This window comes from Eptatretus burgeri, chromosome 10 (assembly GCF_056783735.1).
Source record: "Eptatretus burgeri isolate ZD-2024b chromosome 10, Ebu_testis_v1, whole genome shotgun sequence".
NCBI classification, from domain to species: domain Eukaryota; kingdom Metazoa; phylum Chordata; class Myxini; order Myxiniformes; family Myxinidae; genus Eptatretus; species Eptatretus burgeri.
In genome coordinates, this window is record NC_140970.1 from 48,520,202 (window position 1) to 48,544,318 (window position 24,117).

General features: G+C 48.9%; 1 protein-coding gene across 4 annotated transcripts in view; it reads left to right on the top strand.

Moving 5' to 3' along the window:
* Positions 1-24,117, top strand: part of LOC147018508 (6-phosphofructo-2-kinase/fructose-2,6-bisphosphatase 4-like) — a 94,061-nt gene that overhangs the window by 21,238 nt on the left and 48,706 nt on the right. For all 4 annotated transcript variants that reach the window (XM_085898208.1, XM_085898211.1, XM_085898209.1 and 1 more), the window contains exons 2-5: positions 6,379-6,504; positions 6,913-7,009; positions 7,263-7,329; positions 7,447-7,521. In XM_085898208.1, the coding sequence (XP_085754334.1) occupies positions 6,379-6,504; positions 6,913-7,009; positions 7,263-7,329; positions 7,447-7,521 (365 nt within the window). The remainder of the gene's footprint in view (positions 1-6,378; positions 6,505-6,912; positions 7,010-7,262; positions 7,330-7,446; positions 7,522-24,117) is intronic.

Consider the following 24,117-nt stretch of genomic DNA (forward strand, 5'->3'; position numbering starts at 1 on the left):
GGATTCGCGTCCGCCGGCGTGCGAGCGGCCACGTAACTCGAATCGCGGCACGTCGCCCACCGGACGGACAATCCCGTCGTGACCCTCTCGGACTAACGCCGGGAACTAGTCACGGGTGGGCCTTTCGGCCTCACCACGATCGTGCCAATCGGCCCCCCGCGTGGGATAGGGTTGCTCGCCAAATTCGACCTACTTAAGTACCCACACGGAGGGTAGACCGGGCGATCGCACCTCGCCGCAGGTCGACTTCGGACACGGGCCACTTTAAGCGACCCGTTCCGTACTATCGGGATAACCGAGCGGTGTTATCGTCAACCTCGACGGTTCGATTAATTATTGGGCGTATTTAGCCCACGACCAACCCTTTACGTGAAGTAAGATGGAGATTCAATAAAAGAAAAGACGAAGCGAAACGGGAAAAACAGTTCAACATAAAGCACATTTATTCCGCGGCAAACGGAAAGCACACATATACAATCACAACAATTATGCACCACAAGCAAATGTTAAAGTAACACGACAATTCTACACAAAAAGCAAATGTAACAAAAGAAACACAATGCAGATCTACTACCAACTACCGAGCACACGGCAACACTTATACAGTTTTACTTCACAGACGGCGCCGACAACACATATACTCAAAGCAAAAGAAAAAGGGGCCACCCTCATCGACAAGGGGGCAGACGGGCCTGGGGCCGAGACCGCGTCGAGCCTACCCGTCTGGTGATGAGCCGCAAAATGGCGGCGGCGCCCCGACTCCGCGGGCCTCGCTGGCACTGCCTGGAATGGGGTGGGAACGGGGCCCCCTTCTCACACTATCTCAGCGCGGGGGGAAACAGGGAGGGGTTGTTGATGCTCGGGGGGAAAGAGGATATCTGGATGGCTTGGGTCCCGCGACGAGCGACTCCACTGCGACCTCGATCGCGTTACCGGCCTCCCCTCTCCGCAGCTCCCCGACTCTGACACGAGCGCAGACCTCCACAAAGATTCTTGGCTTTTCCAGCCTCTCCGGACCCCGACAGACACTCTCTCGACTGCTTTCGCCGCCGCCACAACTCTCCAACTCTTTCCTCTTCTCAACTCTTCCCTCGATTAAGAAACTCAACTCCGTCCAACTGCGCTTCAGAAACTCTTTTTCTGCCTCTTTTTGCTCCGCGCTCGGCGCTTTATAGTGCGACAGGAGAAACCATATGCAGATTTTTGGATCAGGAATGGCTCGGGGGCGGAGCCACGCTCCCCATTGGACAGAGGAAAAGTGGGCATGAATCATTCTTGATCCGCGAATCTGCATATAGCGATTATACTCCGACGCGCCTGGAGGCGGGGCCAAATCGCCCCACGCTCGCTGATAGGACGGAACAGAAGTGGGCGTGAATCATTCTTGATCTGATTTCTCGGAAAGGCTGGTGTTTTTGCACCCGCTGCTCGGTGCGCGCCCTGTACGAGTCCAGGATCGGTGCCCACAAGCGGCGCGGGAATGGCGGTGATGCGATGGTTGCGAGAGCGAGATGTGACGGTAAGGGTCGTGGCTGTTGGCGTTGTTGTTGTGAAGCGGCGTTGCGGTTGGTGGTTGTTGTGTGATGGCTGTTGAGACGTGGTTGGTGGTGGTTGTGGTGGTAGTAATGGCGGTGGGTCCAAAATAAAGATAGTTATCTAAAAAAATAAAGAAAAACGGCTATCTAAAAGGGTCGCAGCCCGAATGAATAACATTTATTCCCTCTAAACAACGGGTTTGGGCCTAACTACACATATACTTACAGAGATATCTCACCTACGGGACCTGAGTGGTGGTTTGCGAATTTCGTCAACCACAACAATATATATATATATATATATATATATATATATATATATATATATATATATATATATATATATATATATATATATGCAAGATATCCCTTATTGTCGGGTTTTGTGTGTGTGTGTCTGCAACGCGAGGCTCCACAGCACAAACCAGCGAACCAATTTCGATGAAACTTTGCCAACATGTGCAGTATTTGTTGGGGATGTGCGCGTTTGAATTTCGTTGCCGAGCAACCACCCGTTGCTGTGCAGCGGCCGAAAAACCGCGTACAGTATTTTCAATACTTGTCCTTCAGTTTTGAATGTAGAGAAGCGAGACTTCGGAATTAAACACTTCGAGATATTTAGAAAATTTTACTTGAGCCGATTTTTGATTGAGGTTTTATTTTTCAAATGGTAGTCCTTCAAAAATCGGCTGTCTATTCACCGTCATTTTTTATGAGGGGCTTGGCAAAGTGGGTGGAGCTTAGGGAAGGTGGACAGGGTTGATGGAAAGTGGGAGTGGCTTATGAAAAATATTGTGTGGCTCAGGAGGTGTGGTCAAACGAGCATTGAGAGGTTTATCGGGTTTTCTGTGTGTGTGTGTGTGTGTGTGTGTTTCTGCAACGCGAGGCTTCACAGCACAAACCAGCAAACGGATTATTTATTTATTTACTGAAAACGATTCCTCACCCACACAGCACCTCCAATTATTTATTTACCGAAAACGATTCCACGATCCACACACCACCTTTAATTATTTATTTACCGAAAACGATTCCACGATCCACACACCACCTTTAATTATTTATTTATTTGCCGAAAACGATTTCCCCACCCACACACCACCTCCAATTATTTATTTATTTACTGAAAACAATTGCCCACCCACACACCACCTCGAATCGTTTTCGATAAATAAATAATTGCACGATCCACACACCACCTTTAATTGTTGATTTATTTACCAAAAACGATTCCACCACCCACACACCACCTCCAATTATTTATTTATTTATCATTTCGGATTCTCCTCCCGTCACACCACCTCCAATTATTTATTTATTTACCGAAAACGATTCCATGACCCACACTACCTCCAATTATTTATTTATTTACCGTAAACAATTCCACGACCCACACTCCGCCTCCAATTATTTATTTATTTTCCGTAAATGATTCCACGATCCACACACCACCTTCAATTATTTATTTACCGAAAAAGATTCCCCACCCACACCACCTCCAATTATTTATTTATTTACCGAAAACAATTCCACGACCCACACCACCTTGAATTATCTATTTATTTACCGAAAACGATTCTCCACCCACACACCACCTCCAATTATTTATTTATTTACCGAAAACTATTCCACAACCCACACACCACGTCCAATTATTGGATTCGCTAGATATCCCTTATTGTCGGGTTTTCCGTGTGTGTCTGCACCGCGAGGCTCCACAGCACAAACCAGCGAACCGATTTTGATGAAACTTTGCCAACATGTACAATAAGTGTTGGGAATGTGCACGTTTGAATTTCGTTGCCAAGAAACCACCCGTTGTTCTGCAGCGGCCAAAAAACCGCGTACAGTATTTTCAATACTTGTCCTTCAGTTTTGAATGCAGAGAATCGATACTTCGGAATTAAACACTTCGAGATATTTAGAAAATTTTACTTGAGCCGATTTTTGATTGAGGTTGTATTTTTCAAATGGTAGTCCTTCAAAAATCGGGTGTCTATTCAATCATTTTTTTATGAGGGGCATAGGAAAGTGGGCGGACCTTCGGGAAAGTGGACGTGGTTGATGAAAAGTGGAAGTTTCGTAAGAAAGTGGGAGTGGCTTATGGAAAGTGGGTGTGGCTAATGAATATATATGCAAGGTATCCCTTATTGTCGGGTTTTCCGTCTGTCTGTATATATGTATGTGAATGTGTGTGTCTTGGATTCGCTATATATGCTCGATATCCCGTTTTGTGTGTGTGTGTGTGTGTGTGTGTGTGTGTGTGTGTGTGTGTGTGTGTGTGTGTGTGTGTGTGTGTGTGTGTCTGCAACGTGAGGCTCCACAGCACGAATCAGCGAACCGATTTTGATGAAACTTTGCCAAGATGTGCAGTATTTGGGAATGTGCGCTTTTTAATTTTGTTGCCAAGCAACCACCCGTTGCTGTGCAGCGGCCGAAAAACTGCGTACAGTATTTTCAATACTTGTCCTTCAGTTTTGAATGTCGAGAATCGAGACTTTGGAATTAAACACTTCGAGATATTGAGAAAATTTTACTCGAGCTGATTTTTGATTGAGGTTTTATTTTTCAAATGGTAGTCCTTCAAAAATCGGGCGTCTATTCACCGTCATTTTTTATGAGGGGCTTCGGAAAGTGGGCGGAGCTTAGGGAAAGTGGATGTGGTTGATGGAAAGTGGGAGTGGCGGATGAAAGTGGTCATGGCTTATGGAAAGTGGGCATGGCTTATGAAAAATAGTCTCAGGAGGTGTGGTCAAACAAGAGCATTGAGAGAAGTTTATTGAGTTGTGTGTGTGTGTGTGTGTGTGTGTGTGTGTGTGTGTGTGTCTGCCTGCAACGCGAGGCTCCACAGCATAAACCAGCAAACCGATAATTTATTTATTTACCGAAAACGATTCCCCACACACCTCCAATTTATTTATTTACCGAAAACGATTCCCCACCCAAACACCACCTCCAATTATTTATTTATTTATTTATTTATTTCCTGAAAACGATTCCACGATCCACACACCACCTTTAATTATTTATTTATTTGCCGAAAACGATTCCCCACCCGCATACCACCTCCAATTATTTATTTACTGAAAACAATTCCATGACCCAAACACCACCCCAATTATTTATTTATTTACTGAAAACTATTCCATGACCCAAACACCATCTCCAATTATTTAAAGTGGGAGTGGCACAGGAAAGTGGGTGTGGCTTATGAAAAATATTGTGTGGCTCAGGTGTGGTCAAACAAGAGCATTGAGAAGTTTATCGGGTTTCCGTGTGTGTGTGTGTGTGTGTGTGTGTGTGTGTGTGTGTGTGTGTGTGTGTGTGTGTGTGTGTGTGTGTGTGTGTGTGTGTGTGTGTGTGTGTCTGCAACGCGAGGCTCCACAGCACAAACTAGAGGGGGAGCACTCTCTTGAGTGCAAAACCTCCGCCGCCAATACTGCTAGGTCACTCAAGTGAACCTGATATCCTATTCATTCAATTTGACGTTAACAGTGCTCAGTTATAGTTTGCAACTTTCCCTTTTACTTTTACATACTCAATTCATTCGTCGTAACGAGATTCCTTGAGACAGAATTTGATTTTACATGGGTATATCCACCTGAAGTTCCAAAATCAGCTGCAATTTTTATTTTGGCATGTTTTTTTGTTGGAAATCACTTATAACATGTAGAAATGCAAAAAAAAAATTCAAATATTTTTCAAAATGGCTGCCATAGCGGCCATATTGGATTTTGGACTAAGTCCAAAATCTAATGGCATGATCCTTGGACCATACCTAATCCCCCCACCAAGTTTCGTCGAAATCCGTCGGAGTTTTTCCGTAATACTGTTCACAAACAAACAAACAAAGGGGTGAAAACTGTAACCTCCGATCTTCGATGGCGGAGGTGAACCAGCAAACCGATTATTTATTTACCGAAAACGATTCCCCACCCACACACCACCTCCAATTATTTATTTATTTACCGAAAACGATTCCACGACCCACACACCACCTTTAATAATTTTTTTATTTACCGTAAACGATTCCACGACCCACACACCACCTTATTTATTGATTTTCTGTAAACGATTCCACGACCCACACACCACCTTTAATTATTTATTTATTTACCGAAAAGGATTCCCCACCCACACACCACCTTATTTATTTATTTATTTACCGAAAACGATTCCACGACCCACACACTACCTCCAATAATTGGATTCGCTATATATGCTAGATATCCCTTATTGTCGGGTTTTCTGTCTCTGTCTGTCTGCAACGTGAGGCTCCACAGCACGAACCAGCGAACCAATTTCTATGAAACTTTGCTAACATGTGCAATATGTGTTGGGAATGTGTGCGTTTGAATTTCGTTGCGTAGCAACCACCCGTTGCTGTGCAGTGGCCGAAAAACCGTGTACAGTATTTTCAATACTTGTCCTTCAGTTTTGAATGTAGAGAAACAAGACTTCGGAATTAAACACCGAGATATTTAGAAAATTTTACTTGAGCCGATTTTTGATTAAGGTTTTATTTTTCAAATGGTCGTCCTTCAAAAATAGGGTGTCTATTTACCGTCATTTTTTATGACGAGTGCCAGTTGGCAAAATACGCAATAGGAAAAATCTTGCCAGGCAGAGGAACAATTGTATGTGAACCAATACGTCTTGGCAATGATTCTTCGTCAGTGGATCAGTCAGAATGAAAAGCATCGTATCCTCGTGAATCCCTCGTCGCTGACCGGCTTGTTTTCGCTGTTGTTTTCACCATCTTTAGTTTAACTACAAAGCGGGCGGGCTTTGCATTTTGCGATGCTTTCTAGTTTTACTAGTGATCATGTGTGTATCCTTTTAGTGACGTCGGACCTTTCAGTGCCTGCCCCAACACTGGTGGTGATGGTTGGCCTGCCAGCTCGGGGAAAGACATCGATGGCCATTAAGTTGGCACGCTATCTCAACTGGCTGGGCTTACCCACTCGGAGTGAGTACACCTTGTGACCTTCTGCTGCTTCGAACATATGCACACGCACACACGCACACACGCACACATGCACACACGCGCACACACGCACACACGCACACACGCGCACACACGCACACACGCACACACGCGCACACGCACACACGCACACACGCACACACGCACACACGCACACACGCACACACGCACACACGCACACACGCACACACTGTATATACTTTTTTTTTTTTTTAAGCAACATCACCTTTGCTGGATTTGCATTTTGTGTGCTGTTGTGTGTCCTTTGTTGCTGACGATGGGTTTCAATGTGTTGTGCTTTTATTGTGATGCTGTTGCATGAAATCGAAGGGCAAGTAGCATTTAAGACTGGCTCAGAGGTGCTTCTTCCTCCCTCCACTCCCACTTTAGTTTTCAATGCTGGTCAGTACCGGAGAGGAGCTGTGAAGAGCTACAAATCACACGAATTATTCGCTCCCACAAATGAGGAGGGTGTTAATATTCGTAGGTAAGATTTTTTTTTAAATTAATTTATTTTATTTTCTCTAAAATTACTTGATTGGTATCTCCAGCTTTGAAAGTTTGTGTGTGTCACCAAAAGTGAGGAGTATTGTGTTAACATTCGATTGGAGATGACTAAAAGTGATTAGTTGTATAAATGTGCTTCCCTTCCCACTCCTGAATGATCACATACAATTCTGATGCGATTTTGGTTCGAGTCATTCCTGACTTTTCTGATCCCAGTGCCATTTCCCTATCAGACATTGTGCACGTGCTGCCCTGCATGATGCAAGATGGTACCTGAGAGAAGCTGGTGGAAAGGTGGCGGTAAGTATTTCAGGTGGGTAAAGAGTGCCCACCTCGATTTCGGAAGAATTATTCAATTTTTATTGGAGTTCTGGTTTATCCAAAATTGTCCTTTGTCTTGTACTGTTTTGTATTCAGATTTTTGATGCGACCAATACGACAAGAGAGCGGCGGGCCATGATTTTGGAATTTACTCAAGATTGGGGCTGTAAGGTAAGAACTGTGGACAAATGTGGAAAAACAGTCTCGGTTGTTGTTTTGTTTAGAAACTTCTGAGGTCCACATGATTATATGAAAGATTGCTTATAGGCCAAAACAATGCACAAGTTATGGTTCGCTGAAAAAGTAAAATGGGTTTTATGCAGTTTATGCTCTGAAACCATAATCACAATGGCAGTTTTGTACACTTGGAGTAAAAGTGACTTTTCCAGAGTATACAGGTTTGTTACTGATATGCTGTAGAGCTGGGTGTACTGGAAACTGGTGCATCAGTTCAGAAATGCCCTGTAAGTTGGTGCATCCTTTTTTTTCTGTGCACCATGTTTTGGTTCTGTGAAACCAACATATTTTGAACCAACATGATTTGAAAGGTCTGTGAAATTATAAGCATCAATTTTTTTTTTTTGTACAAGATGCAAGCTTGTTGAAGAGAGGTGACTGAGAGTAGAAGGCAGTGCACTAATAACAAAACTTGGCAATTTCACAATGTGGAAGTGACAAGCAAGTGAATGGATGAATATATTGTTGCGAATTCGCGCCTGCCGGCGTGCGAGCGGCCACGTAACTCGAATCGCAGCACGTCGCCCACCGGACGGACAATTCTGTCGTGACCCTCTCGGACTAACGCTGGGAACTAGTCACGGGTGGGCCTTTCGGCCTCACCACGATCGTGCCAATCGGCCCCCCGCGTGGGATAGGGTTGTTCGCCAAATTTGACCTACCTAAGTACCCACACGGAGGGTAGACTGGGCGATCGCAGGTCGACTCCGGACTCGGGCCACTTTAAGCGACCCGTTCCGTACTATCGGGATAACCGAGCGGTGTTATTGTCAACCTCGACGGTTCCGATTAATTATCAGGCGTATTTAGCCCACTACCAACCCTTTACGTGAAGTAAGATGGAGATTCAATTAAAGAAAAGACGAAGCGAAACGGGAACAACAGTTCAACATAAGGCACATTTATTCCGCGGCACACGGAAAGCACACTTATACAATTACAACAATTATGCACCAAAAGCAATTGCAAAAGAAACACAACAATGCAGATCTACTACCGACGGCAGGAGAACCCATATGCAAATTTCCGGATCAGGATGAGCTCGGGGGCGGAGCCACGCTCACCCATTGGACGGAGGAAAAGTGGGCGTGAACCTCCCCTGATCCTCAAATTTGCATATATCGATTCTACTCCGACGCACCTGGAGGCGGGGCCAAATCGCCCCGCGCTTGCTGATGGGACGGATCCGAAGTGGGCCTGTATCATTCCTGATCCGACTTTTCCTCGGAAAGGCCGCACTTTGTACCCGCGGCTCAGCGCGCACCCTGTACGAGTCCAGGACAGCCTGACGCTCGGTGCCCACAAGCGGTGCGGGAATGGCGGCAGAAGGAGGAGAGGTGAAGGTGGTGGAGGGTTTATTGTGGTGGTTTATGGCCATGGCGATGCTTGGAATGGTGTTGATGCGATGTTTGCGAGAGCGAGTTGTGAAGGTAAAGGTTGGTGCTGTTGGCGTTGTTGTTGTGGTGAAGCGGCGTTGCAGTTGGTGGTTGTTGTGTGATGGCGGTAGAGACGTGGTTGGTTCAAAATAAAGATAGAACAGAAAAACGGCTATCTTAAAGGGTCGCAGCCCGAATGAATCACATTTATTCCCTCTAAACAACGGGTTTGGGGCTAACTACACATGTACTTACAGAGATATCTCACCTACGGGACCTGAATGGTGGTTTGCGAATTTCCTCAACCACAACAATATTGTTGTAGATTTCCGCCCGTTCGGCGTGCGGACGACCGCCTCAGCCCAATTGCGGCCGCGTGCGCCCACCGAATGTGCAATCTCGTCCCAGCTTCCGGATCAACGTCGGAATCCAGCTACGGGTGTTTTTAACACCATAAACCAGCCAATCCCTCTGTCCACGTGCTACAGGGTCGATCGCCGAATTGTCGATGTACCTAATTAGTCGCGCAGACAGATACCGGGAGTTTATACCTCGACGGGGCCTGAACGAATACGAGCCACTTAAGCAGCTCATTCCGTATGCGATTGCCGAGTGGTTTTATATCGCCAAGTCCCGATGGACCAGATGTACGTTTTATCGGCTTGATAATCAGCCAGCTAATATTCCGAACGCATCATGGCAGAAAGTGACACAACGAGCAGGTTAACATTCAAACAATAGGGGTATTTATTTTTACACGTAAGTAGTCAATGAAGCAATGGGGACTCAGGGACAAGACACGAGCAAAAACCTACAGCCCATGTCTTATGTACACAATCATGCACTTAATCAGTTCGACTTAGGAAGACAAGGCGCCACAGACTTTCATCCAAAACCCAAGAAAGAAAACCAGGCTCGTGAGCCTTTATAATTTCTCAGAGCCGGGATGACCGAAGGGGCTCAGAGACCGGGCGGGCTACCAGGCCACCTTCGTGGTGACTTGATGGGTCCTTGTTTGGCGACCCTCGGTGTCTTTGCCCGGACCCCTGAGCTCCGACTGGCTCCCTTGGTCATCCGGCCTCCACTGCGGCCTGGCTTAGCCGGCAACGTGCTGGAGGAGTGAACGGGTCTCGATCCCGCTGCCTGGTTACGCCGGCGAACCAACTGCCCGCACTCCAACACTCCGAACTCTCCAGTTCTCAACGGGGCGTCTCTCCACTCCCACCGCCAACTGCAAGCGACGAACTCCAGCGCAGCACGAACTCAAAGCAACCAGCTCTCAACTGACCTGTCGGCGAGCGAACGTGGCTTTTTATAGCCCCAAGGGGAGGGGCCGCTCTTTGCTTCACCACCCGAAATCAGCGCCCTCCCCTTTTCACCTTTGAACCTTCACCCAGGCTGGATCCACCCCTTTCACTTCAGATTGGTCAGCTCTTTCAGAGAGTAACGCCGTTTTTATCCGATCTTGCCGTCAAACGCGGCCATGTTGGAAACTACCGTCAAACGCGGCCGTGGGTTGTTGTTGTGATGATGTGTTTGTTTTAAAATAAAGATAGAAAAGAATAACAGCTAACTCAAAGATGCACAGCCCGTTATACATCAGTGGGGAATTCTAACCTGGAACACACTTACCGAAATAACTGACCTCTGGGGAACCTGACTGGTGTTCTGTGAATTTCCACAACCGTAACACTACCCCCTCCCCTTTTTACAGACTCGTCCCGAGTCGTCAAATTTTCGTGTGCCTTCATGTGTAAGTTATCCCCTAGTACGATTTACGTTTGGATCCCTGAGTGTGACATTTGGTGTATCCGTGTCCCAAAAGTAAATAACCTATGGGCTGTGTATCTAACTAAACAAACTCACTCATACAGACGACTTATCTGCAATTTCCAGCGCTACGACAAACATGCAGGGGGAGCAAAACTTATTTACAATTTTTTTTTTTTAAACTTATTCCTTAACCTTATAATTTTTTACACAACTATGGCCCAGGACTGATGGACTCAGGGGAAAAAGGGCATGGCAAAGTTATTCAATAGTTTGTGAGGGTGAGCGCCCCTGTCTTCCGTCGGATGTCTTCGGGGCCTGTTCAAAAGGCCCTGTTGTCTGTCACTGAACCTTTTTCATGTCTTCAGCTGCTGGAGGCAACTCACCCCAACCTGGCATGCCATATGTCATCGCACAGGCCATTCTTGAAGCAGGGAGCCAGGCTGCCCAAATGCAGTCTCTGCCTCATGAAATAAATGCAGGAATGAACACAAGAAGGTAGCCGGCTGCCCAATGAAGCCCCAGGCTCCCCCCTTGAAATGAACGCAGTTGAGCAGTGAAAACAAGCCCAGGGAGGTAGCCGGCTGCCCAATGCAGTCCCAGGCTCCTGCCTGAAGTGAACTGGATGACGCAAGCAAACACAAAACGGTGCACGGGCTGCACCAATGCAGTCCCCGTGTGCGGCTGCCTGCAGGGCAGTCCCTGCAGAACACTGGATGGGCATTGACGCAAGCAAACACAATGTTCGGCGGGGCTGCCTGCAGGGCAGTCCCAGCAACTTGCGCAATGATCCTGGTGCACATGATGATGGATGGGCACAGGGGCAAATGCATCCAAGGGCTAGCAGGCATGGAGTAAAGGCAGAGGCAGGCAGACAAGGCATGGCAAGGCCGGAACAGTCCGCTGTAGCACAAACAGGCCGGCCTCTTGTCTCGTGGAGGGAGTGCAGTGGTGCCGGCCGCTCCGAAGGCGGGCTTGGACCTACCCTACTGTTCTCCTCCCAACCATCGCCTTTGCCTGTCTTGTCCATACCCACTCCCTTAGTTTGCAAAAATCCAAATTTAGCCTCGTCTTTTTTTATCTTTCCTTTATAAATAGTCTCCATAACCCCCTTTATTGTCTGTCCGGCTAGCCTATCGTGTCACCGAGCCGACTCCCAACCCCTACATTTCCTTTCTGGAGGGGAAGTAGGGAGAGCTAGCGTCCTGTCTTGAGGCCCAATGAAGCCTCAGAATGGCCTCCTCAGATCTCAGCGATCTTCTTACCACGGTGAGTTCAGCGGCCCACCAAGAGCGAGGGGATGGATGGTGCGGAGGGGTACATCTCCCTATCTGCCCTAACATTTATTGCACCTTAAACTACCCTGGGGCTTCCAACAAACGCCTCTCACTTAATCTATTGGTTCTACCAACCAAGATTCCCGTCGCCTGTGTTGGTGTCCTCACAAATTTGGGCCTTGCCCTCCAATTTTCCTTCGTGCCCTTGCACGGTGTCGTGGCTGGGCCACGTGGCTCACTTGGCAGGAACGACCCTCTGCCGATTCTCCAACTATGGCACCCCCGGGCCCTCAGACTGTCTCTGAGCCTACCAGCTCCCCATAATCTAGGGAGTGCCCTCCCTGGCTACTCCCCCTCCACGCTCACATGGCAGGCTGGCGCCATGGGCCCCTTTTCCCCGGGTGCCCGTGCCCACGACACTGCCCACGCGGCCATTGGCGCTCCGGGTCCCGCTTCATGCGGGCCGACCCGTGCCCACTACGCTATCCCGGCCCCTCTTGGGCCCTTGGCCTACCGCGGCCAACCAGTCCGGTGCCCGGGGTGCCCACGAAGCGATACACACCGTTCGTAGACACGCTCCCAGCCCATTAACAGGACTCCTGCACCCCTCCAAACGGGTTTCGAGCCTACATTCGCACCAACAGCAAAACGACCTCCATTTTGTCAATTTGGCTAACCCACTAACTAACATTATTCTGACCCCGGGGTCCCTTGGGTGGGAATCACTCCTCCCCCCAATCACTTATTGCACCATGCATTCCACATTCGCTCCATTCACACAGGCCCGCTGGCCCTCACTCACTCAACATGTTTCCTTTCAACGCATTTCATCGCTCATATCGCTGACACTGCCATTCCACAAGCTAAATTTCCTAGCTATCTCGTGCTCCCTCGTCATCCCTTACACAATAGCACATTCCATTTACTTTACGTAGCTAAGCTACGTCCCCACTACACATTCAAAGTCTGTCCTCGTCTTCAAAATCCATTTTCCTATTCTACATCTGAACTAAAATCCCTATAACTAATCATTCCACGGACTTCATGAGGAACTCGCGTCCCCATGAAGCCGGTCTAACTAACGCTAACCCATCCCCCTAACTGGTACTGTTCCTGTGCCCTAAGCAAGGAGGTCTTCCACCCCTGCCCAGGAATCCTGTATACCCGAAGTGGCAAGGCTTGCTTTTTTTTTTTTTTATTTTTTTTTATTTTTTTTTTTTGATGTGTACCAGCGCGGCAACTCACAACGTGCGCTCTATTCCCGTGACTTCATGGCAGCTGTACGCGTTTCTCGTCCCTTCCTCTTGGACGGTAACATCCGGCAGGGATTTCCCTTCTGCCGTATTCCAACCATGCGTGCAGCCACGACGTCACCCTGCGCATCCCAAGCAAGCCTCATGTTTTGAGGGGTTCCCCACGCGAGCACATGTGCTCTGCTTATCCGTAACCCGCGCCGCGGAATCCCCGATAACGTCACTCGCCTCCCAAATCCGCGCGATTTCTCGCGCAAGCTGGGGCATGCGTAACGCATCGGGAAAACTGCTTCGCGCGCTCTGCGAACAGAACGTGCGATGCAGGCCACTCGGAGCTCTACCCACACGCTCGCCTGGAGAACCCGTCCGATCCAAATTCACATTTCCAGCCTCATTTCTGTCCGTCTGCGGGGTCGGCTTGTCTCCACCGCAGGCGTTTCCGGACCGGATTTCACTCGCGTAGGCACGCCCGTGGCGGCCTCGTGCGAAGCACAGCACGGACCCTGCGCGCGCTGCTGTGCGAATCCGGCACGGTCACCAAAACGGCTATGGCCGCTACACGGCCTTTGTCCCTCGTCTGGCGCCGTCTTCGTCACCATTCAACGCACGCACTCCTGCGTGCCATGACGCTTACACACCTCGCCATGACACTCGGACACTCGGTTGCATTTTCCCACATACCAACCGCCATTTATTTCATCCCGCGACCTCACACACGCGGTTCTTCTCATACACGCCTTTTCACTCACGCTATGCACGCATTTCAACACTCATTTCGCCACACTCGTAAGCACACACTGGGACAATCACGCTGGGGATTCGTGCCACCACAAGCACTCACGGGGTCTCCATACCCCCAAGCTCCGCGTGTACCCGTTCACAGCACTCGCCCCCCCCCTAACTCGCACAGCGCAACCGAACCCACCTGGTCACGATCCGCTTCAAGGGGGAATATTGCCTCCCCGCGTTCCTGGAGGAGGCCATCCTGCTGCTCGCACCGCGTCACGACACATTCCCCAAGCTCCCCTTCATTGTCCCTCGCTAACTCCACCTGTGTGTGTTCGTCAATAGTTTCGTCCACTTCACCCCCTGTCTCCTCTATCTCCCGTGTCTGTTATTTCTTTTAATTCCTGCGTCTCCCTTTGTGTCTCTGTTAATTCCGTCACCTCGTTCATTACCTCCATTTCTTCCTGGCTTTTCGTCTCTTAATTTTTCGGACGTCGTCACCTCGTGTCTCGTCTTGCACGTTTTGGTCTCCCCATTAATTACGACATCGCCCGTCTTTATCGCGGGCTGGACAGCCGTTGCACTCCCTCTTTTCACCTTTATCTCCCGTGTCTGTTATCCGCGTTTCGTCGCGCGCAATCGCCATTATGCCTGCCTGGAGGCCTCGCCCCATGCACTGCATCTCACCCCTCATCTTTCATTCGTTGCGCATTTGCATCCATGTTATCCTTCATTTCGCACGCATTTGCATTCATTACTTGTGCATTTGTATTTATTTCCTCCTTCATCTCTTGCATCATCCGCATCAACATTTCGCCCACTCGGCTGATGTCAGCCGACCCCGACAAAGCCGAATCGCCCCGGTCGGTCGCAGTTTCGCTGGGGACCGGGAAAGGAATTTGACTGAGGGGGTGGGGGGGGGTGCCAAAAGCCGCCGCCCCTGCGCCCCCTTCGGACTCCGAGTTCAGTTGCGGAGAAAGTTCAACCTGCATGGGAGTGTCCTGCACAGTGATTTCATCCTGAGCCATAGATTGTATCAGTTCTAAATCTAAACCACCCTGCCCCTGCTCGCCTTGAGCTGCCATTTTGCGTATCGGAAATAAAAAATTTCAACGCTCGTAATTTAATGGAACCGGAGGGTTGCTTCGCACACCCTTGATCCGGTTCCGTTAATTTCGCTGGAGACGGGAGTTCTTGTCCCGCTCGCTGACACCAGTGTTTTAGATTTCCGCCCGTTCGGCATGCGGACGACTGCCTTAGCCCAATTGCGGCCGCGCGCGCCCACCGAACGCGCAATATAGTCGCAGCTTCCGGATCAATTCCGGAACCCAGCTAGGGGTGTTTTTAACACACCATAAACCAGCCAATCCCTCTGTCCACGTGCTACAGGGTCGATCGCCGAATTGTCGATGTACCTAATTATTCGCGCAGACAGAGATACCGGGAGTTTATACCTCGATGGGGCCTGCACGAAAAGTAGCCGCTTAAGCAGCTCGTTCCGTATGCGATTGCCGAGCGGTTTTATATCGCCAAGTCCCGTCGGACCCGATGTACATTTTATCGGCTTGATAATCAGCCAGCTAATATTCCGAACGCATCATGGCAGTCAATGGCAGAAAGTGACACAACGAGCAGGTTAACATTCAAACAATAGGGGTATTTATTTTTTCCACGTAAGCAGTCAATGACGCAATGGGGGGGGGGGGCTCAGGGACAAGACACGAGCAAAAACCTACAGCCGATGTTTATTATCATGTACACAATCGTGCACTTAATCAGTTCTACTTCGGAAGACAAGTTGCCACATATTTTCATTCAAAACCCAAGAAAGAAAGAACCGGGCTCGTGAGCCTTTATAATTTCTCAGAGCCGGGATGACCGAAGGGGCTCTGAGAAACCGGGCGGGCTACCTAGACCTCGTGGTGACTCGATGGGTCCTTGTTCGGCGACCCTCGGTGTCTTTGCCGGACCCCCGAGCTCCGACTGGCTCCCTTGGTCGTCCGGCCTCCACTGCGGCCTGGCTTAGCAGACGACGCGCTGGAGGAGTGAGTGGGTCTCGACCCTGCTTCCGAGTTGCGCCGGCGAGCCCCCAGCGAACCAACTGCCCGCACTCCAACACTCCAAACTCTCCAGCTCTCAACGGGGAGTCTCTCCACTCCCACCGCCAACTGCAAGGCACAAACTCCAGTGCAGCACGAACTCAAAGCAACCAGCTCTCAACTGCCCTGTCGGCGAGCGAACGCGGATTTTTATAGCCCCAAGGGGAGGGTCTGCTCTGGGCTTCACCACCCGAAATCAGTGCCCTCCCCCTTTTCACTGTTGAACCTTCACCCAGGCTGGATCTGCCCCTTTCACTTCCGATTGGCCAGCTCTTTCAGAGGGTAACGCCGTTTTGATCCGATCTTGCTGTCAAATGCGGCCATGTTGGAAACCACCGTCAAACACGGCCGTGGGTTGTCGTTATAACACTGTGTTTGTTTTAAAATAAAGAAAGAAAAGAATAACTGCTAACTCAAAGATGCACAGCCCGTTATACATCGGTGAGGAATTCTAACCTGGAACACACACTTACCGAAATAACTGACCTCTGGGGAACCTGACTGGTGTTCTGTGAATTTCCACAACCGGAACAATATTGTTGAGGGATTCCGGGGTGTCGGGTTCGAATGCCACCCAAGTCTGCTCCAATCCGTAGCCAGTTTGGGTTTTCGCACCCTACTCTCGACAGCCAAATGTTGAATATTCGGCGTCACTTAACAGCACCGCCCCCTCCGGGGTTATAACACCGGCTGGTTCTGCACAGGCCTCAGGTCATGCGTCTCGAATCGCGATCCCAACGTACACCTGGACCTTACCAGTTGGGAGAATGGACTCCGGTTTTGTCTTTTTTTTTTTTTTTGTCTGGTTTTGTTTTGTTTTTGTCAGACTGGTTTTGTTTGGTTTTACTGGTCCGGTTGCCAAATACAGACTGGTTTTGTCAGAGACCGAGCGAATTCTGCCAGTCTGTAACTATTTTGGTTGTATATCCAAATCGAGCGGATCATTCCTCAGCGCGGCACAAATTAATTCAAGGCGGCAAATCTCGTATAACTCAACCGGATTTATTGGGGACACATCAGGGAACACAACACAAGCAAGCAAGCATGCACGACAACGTTATAATCAATCTGTAACCCGTTCTTAATGAGGAGCTACGGATTACAGGTTTCGAAGGGGACCCTAACGAGATAAACCTTTGACAACATGCAGACAAGAGACAGAGTACTTGGTGATGCTTCATGGACGAGAGGAAAAAGTGTCAAAGGCCCGAATCAAATGCGTCTCGTGACAAGCTGATGTCGATGGATTCGAGCACCCAGCTCGAACACGCCGCGTGGCAAGATGGCTGCGTCCTTTTTCTTCTCCCGGCTTCGCTTGCCCTCCTCAGCGCGTCCAGACCCCGCGTAAGGTCGACAGCCCAAGACAAAAGATCTGTGGTATGTTCCAGCTGGCTTTTCACAAGGTCCAGCATACAAGTCCAAGCCTGGCCTGTTCAACAGACAAGGCCAAATCGGGGTGTTGGGCTCCTCAGGCGGATCGACAAACGTGTTGAGCCGTGAAGTGAGTAAGGACAGAGACTCCGTGTAAGACTCAGGTTAAACCTGTCGATCACCTCATAAAGTCTATCACCGACTCACATAGCAGCCAGGTCTTCTCGACGCATTTTGCAGCCTTCCACTAGTCGTTTCTATACAGCAGAAATCCGCACTCGACACTCAGGCTCAGTTACTCCCTCAGCAGACGGCAGACTCGACCCTCAGGTTCAGGCCGTTCCTCTCTTACAGATCGCCGACCACACGCATCACGAGTTTCCCCTCCAGCCGATGGCAGACAGACCTCTTCCTTGCCTTTCTTTCGTCTCGCTCCTCACGAAAAACCGATCATGCCACCTCGGCGCTCAGTTTCACCACCGCCTTCCCGGCGCTCTCTCGCCTCTCAGTTTCACCACCGCCTTCCCGGCGCTCTCTCGCCTCTCAGTTTCACCACCGCCTTCCCGGCGCTCTCTCGGCTACACCACCGCCTTCCCGGCGCTCTCTCGCCTCTCGGCAACACCACCGCCTTCCCGGCGCTCTCTCGCCTCTCAGTTTCACTTCCTCTTTCTCGGCGCTCGCTCACCTCTCAGTTTCACTTCCTCTTTCTCGCGCTCGCTTGCCTCTGTTTCGCCACTGCCTTCCCGGTGCTCTCTCGCCTCTCAGTTTCACTTCCTCTTTCTCCGCGCTCGCTCGCCTCTCTCCGAAGCCGACAAACTCCTCCCCCTCCCAGAGCACTGGGTGGAGTCTCCTTCGGAGAGGGCAACGAAGAAGAACCTCTCGGTCCACCACCAATGTACGAACAATGAACATGCCTCCTGCACCTCCCGACGCACGTGTAACGTCCATTTACCGAACAACCTGGTTAAACATGCATTTAATGGGGGATCTGGGCTAATCCTATATTTAACAACACACTAAGGGCCATTTCCGCAACAACATCAACAGTCGCGGAGGGAAGGAAATGTAGGGACCTGTAACTGAATGGGGGTAGAGATTGGGGATTACTTGAGATGGTGATGTCCTGCTGACTCGCTGCCCTGGGCAGAAGAGTAAGATTGAACAGACCCGGGATGGCAATGTCACGAGGGGGAGAAAAGAGGAACAAAGGTGTTCCTTTGAAAAGAGGAGGTGAGCAGCAAGTCTGGATTTTGGCCATTTTGTAAGGCGTTGGTTTTTTGGAAGAGCAAAGGGGGCAAGACTAGAATGAAGGCTGCAGAAAACCGAGGTCACCAGCTACTCTTCGATGAGCATAGTCGGTCCTGTGCTTTGGATTTTGCATCATCAGTTAGAGGTGGAGATGAAGAGGGATGGGGGCAACCATGGGGGAAGAGCATTACAATCGGCTATGGATGAAGCCCTTGTTTGCTGTGAGAAGTTCAGATGTGCCAATGGAGGATGCCTATTCTGCATTTAGCTTTTGAGGCCTGATTTTATGTTCCCTTTCCAGTGGATGTCATGGTTGATTGTGACATCTAGATGTTTAAGGGTAAACAATTTGGAGCTTTAACAGGGTGGTGTTGAAATGATATGCCTTGTGTTGGCTTCATGGTTTGGGCAGTGGGTTTGGGATCCTAGGATCTTGTGTTCAAATCCTGTCATCCCATTTTAATTAATACCAGGTAGGGTTGACTCAGTCTGTCGTCCTTCCGAGGTCAGGAAAATGAGTTCCAGCTTGCTGGGGTGATTAAGCCATTTGAGGATCTTGCGTCGGAGTGATGATCCATCCAGGATTGTGCCCAATAGCGAAGGAGACTGCTTCGGCAGCACAGCAGGAAGAGGTGATAGCCCAAGGAGACTAAGGCAGCACCAACACTCGACACAGAATATGGTCCCGATGGATGGATGGATTGAAATGATAAAGCAGTAGATATTCATTCAAGTCTTATTTGGGGAAACTGCTTCCTGACCAGTGAATGTAAAATAGGCATTTCACCTTATTGTATGGTGGGCAAGAGATGAAAATAGTAGCTAACTGTACTGATTACAGTCTGAGTTCATGTCTTCATCCGTTTCTTTACCATCCTCCTATATAAACAAGGCAAGTCTGTGTGTACGTCTGATCATTATAAAATCAAACGGCTGCACCAATCTCTACCACACTTGCTCAGGGTATCCAGGGTCAGGTAATGGGCACCAAATAACTCTCCTCATCCTCCATAAATGTGGGGAGACTACATTTTCACTTGTATATGTGGAATAGTGAAAATTGTGTACCGACCTCCTGCTGGAGAAGGGTTATTGAGGGTGGGGAAACTCACAATTCTGAAAACAAATTTCGCTCCCAGAGGGAGCAGGTATTGCTTGTAAAATGAATGAACTCTAATTCTGCAGAATGAAGAACTAGTCCTGCTTGTGAAGAGTTCCCCTCCCTCCCCCCCCCACTTTATTTTGTGATAGGAAACCAGGAAAATGGTGCTTGCTGCCTCTATTAAATTGCCATGTCCTTGAAACGCAAGGAAAGTCAAAGTTATTGCATTTTTCTGGAGATCTTGAAGGAGTAACCAGATAAATATTGGCTGAGTTGTGCACAAATTACAATTGAGTGCTTGCTGTCTATAGTTAGACTTGTACCTATTTGTTTAAGCCAGAAACTGGCTGTGACAAATTTCTATTGTCTGGTGACATTCCAGTCTGCACAGTTTACTTCAAGAGTTCTGCATTGTTGCACATCCTTTGAAACCTAGAACTCGTTAGTATGCGGCAGTTGCAAGTAATTTATTTATTTATTTTGTTTGTCATGACCCTTTACAGTTTACAAGGATGTCATTTAATTTTTAAAAAATAATTATTGACATTTCCAGCTCAAGTTGATGAAGATGCTTGAAGGAAGTATGCAGGCATGCAATGAACTTTTTAGTGCAGACATGCCATTTGTGTTGTTTTTTAAGCTCTGCCAGAGACTTTTTGAGTGCATCCAATATGTCGAACTGATTGGCTACTACAATGATTCCTAAAAATCATTTGTTTAGCTGCATGAAGAATTTATTAGCCCATCCTCTGCACAGCGGGAGACTGTGTGTGTGTGTGTGTGTGTGTGTGTGTGTGTGTGTGTGTGTGTGTGTGTGTGTGTGTGTGTGTGTGTGTGTGTGTGTGTGTGTGTGTGTGTGTGTGTCCCGTAACTTTTTACCATTTAAGCTTTTTTTTTTAAATCAAATTTTCAACAAAGCTTTATTGTGAGAATATGGAGAAAAATGAAGAATTTGGTCAAAAGTACCGTTGAAGAAGAAGAGGTCCGATTACAAATTGAACAGGCTTTGCATTTTGATATATATATATATATATATATATATATATATATATATATATATATATATATATATATATATATTGTGGATTTCTGTCGGCGTTCGCATGACCGCTTCAGTCAAATTGCAGTCGCGCACCCACCCAAGGCCGGAATCTAGTCGTAGCTTTCCGGACAACCCGGAAACCAACTACGGGTGCCGTTTAACGCACCATAAACTTGTCAATATTCTGTCCACGCGCTTCAGGGTTAATTGCCGAATTGTTGATATACCTAACTCTTCGCGCGGACAGAGAATACCGAGAGTTTATACCTCGATGGGACTCATACAGAAATGAGCTGCTTAAGCGTGCTCGTTCCGTGTGTGAAGCCGAGCGGTTTTAAATCGCTAAGTTCCGTCAGATGAGATTATCACTTTTATCAGCTTTAATAGCCAGTTAATTCCCCGAACGCGTAGTGGCAGTCAATGTAAGGAAAATGACGCAAACGAGCAGATCGACATTTAAACAATGGAGCATTTATTTATAATAAGCACGTAAGCAGTCAATGAATGGGGGGGATGGCGACATGACACGAGCAAAAAGCCTACAGCCGAGGTCTATGCAAGAATGTACACGCAATCATGCACTTAATCACAATTTCTACTTAAAGAGACAAGGCACCACAGACTTCCATACAAAACCTCAGGAAAAGAAAAGGGCTCGTGAGCCTTTAATGGTACTCAGAGCCGGGATGACCAAAGGACTCCAAGAGACCGGGCTGGTTACCTGGCCGCCCCATGGTGGTGACTCGACAGTCTTCGGATCGGCGACCCTTGGAGTCTCCGTTGCGTTGGCTCGTCGCCAACACGCCAGTCGCTTGAGCAGCTCGACGGCTTGAGCAGCCGGGCGAGTGGCTTGAGTGGCGGCTTGATCGGTCGGGCCTGGCCGGCGACGCGACCGGAGGAGCGAACGGGTATTTTGCTCTTTTAGGACCCGTTCACTCCTCAGCACTGCTCGAAGCTCTCAGGGCCGTCTGCCCGGACTGCGACGCAGCTTGCTCGACCCCGACTCTCCACGCTCCACGCGCGACTCTCCACACCAACTCGCCACTGCTGTCTCCCGACTCTTGACTCCAACTCTCCACACCAACTCTTGACGCTCAACACGCTGTTGCGACGCGACTCTGCCCTTTTTATCGGGTGGGGGTGCCCGCCCTTTGAACCTTCACCCGAGGCTGGCTCCGCCTACTTTCACCTCTACCCTTTCACCCCTGGTGGAAACCCCATTTCTGATTGGCCAGTCCTTTCCGAGACAGAGCCCATCTTGATCCAATTATGCAAATCATTTGTTTCACGGCTGTTTGCACACGGACGTGGAATGTGGCCTCCAATGGTGGGCGGCGTGTCCGCAACAACGGCATTTTGCCACTGTCGCTGAGGAGGGTGTGATGGTGTCGCGATGTTTATGGCGCTGTCGAGAAGATTGCGGTGTTGTGTTGTTGATGGCGTTGTTGAGATGTTGATGGTGTTGTGGAGATGATGGCGTTGTTGAGATGTTGAAAATAAAAGACAGAAAAGAATAACGGCTACCTCAAAGGTTCACAGCCCGGTACACGAACAATATCCGTTATACATCGGTGGGGGACCTAACCTGAAACACATACTTATAAAAATATCTAACCTCTGGGGAATCTGTATGGTGGTTTGTGAATTTCCACAACCGCAGCACTACCCCCTCCCCTTTTTGCAGACTCGTCCCGAGTCGTCAAATTTTCGTGTGCCTTCATGTGTAAGTTCTCCCCTAATACGTTTTACCGACGGATCCCTGAATGCGACATTTTGTGTATCCGTGTCCCAAAAATAAATAACCTATGGGCTGTGCAACTACCGAAACAAACTCACTCATTCGGACGACTTATCTACATTGCCGGCGCTATATCTACATTACAACATGCAGGGGGAGCAAAACTCATGTACAATAATTCTACCTCAACCTTATAAATTTACACTAAACCATGGCCCAGGACTGATGGACTCTGTGGGGAAAAAGGCATTGCAATGTCAACAGTTATTCAGGTGGGTGAGTGCTCAGCAGCTTGAAGGCAAGACGTCTTTGAGGCCTTGTTCAAACTGGCCCCCCTCTGGTACGTTCTTCCTTCTTTTTGATTGTTGTTCTTCAGCCGCTGAAGGCAACTCACCCTAACCCGGCGGCTATGCGCCATCCCACAGGCCATTTTTGAATCAGGGAGCCAGGCTGCCAAAATGCAGCCTCTGGCTTATGAAATAAATGCAGGAATGAACACAAGTACAGGAGGTAGCTGGCTGCCCAATGCAGTCCCAGGCTCCTCCCTGCGATTAACTGGATGGACATGGACGCAAGCAAACACAATGGTCGACGGGGCAGGGCAGTCCCCGCAACTTGCGCGATGATCCTGGCACACATGGTGATGGAATGACATGGGGGCAAATGCAAGAAAAAGGGTAGGCATGGGGTCATGGCAGAGGCAGGCAGACGAGGCATGGCGAGGCAAGGCCGGAACAGGCCGCTGTAGCACAAATAGGCCGGCATGTGAAGCTGGCCGGCCTCTGGTCTCGTTTCTTGTGGGTCTGGAGGGAGTGCGGTGGTGCCGGCCACTCCGAACGTGGGCTCAGACCTACCTGACTGTCTCCCCCCAACCTATTGCCTTTGCCTATCTTTGTCCATACCCACTCCCTTAATTTGCACAACAAAACCAAATTTAGCCCCATCTTTTTATTTATTTTATTTTATTATTTTCCTTTTTATTTTTCCTTTTATAATAATGCCTCCCTTACCCCCTTTATTGTCCTTGTCCGGCTAACCTATCATGTCACCTAGCCTACTCCTAACCCCTACGTTCCCTTCCTGGAAGGGAATAAGGGAGAACTAGCGTCCTGTCTCGAGGCCCAACAAAGCCTCAGAATGGCCTCCCTCAGATCTCGGCGATCTTCCACTGTGAGTCCAGCGGCCCACCGAGAGTGAAGGGATGGATGGTGCGAAGGGGTACATTTCCCAATCTACCCAAACATTTTATTAATCCTTAAACTACCCTGGAGTTTTCCAAAAATGCCTCACTTAAAATATTGGTTCCACCAACCAAGATTCCCGTCGCCTGTGTTAATGTCCTTCCAAATTTGGACCTTGCCCTCAAATTTTCCCCCGTGCCCTTGCACGGTAGCGTGGCTCACTTGGCAGGAACTAGCCTCTGTCGAATCTCCAACTATGGCACCCCCGGGCCCTCAGGCTGCCTCCGAGCCTACCAGCTCCCTAAGATCTGGGGAGTGCCCTCTGGCTACTCCCCCTCGACGCTCAC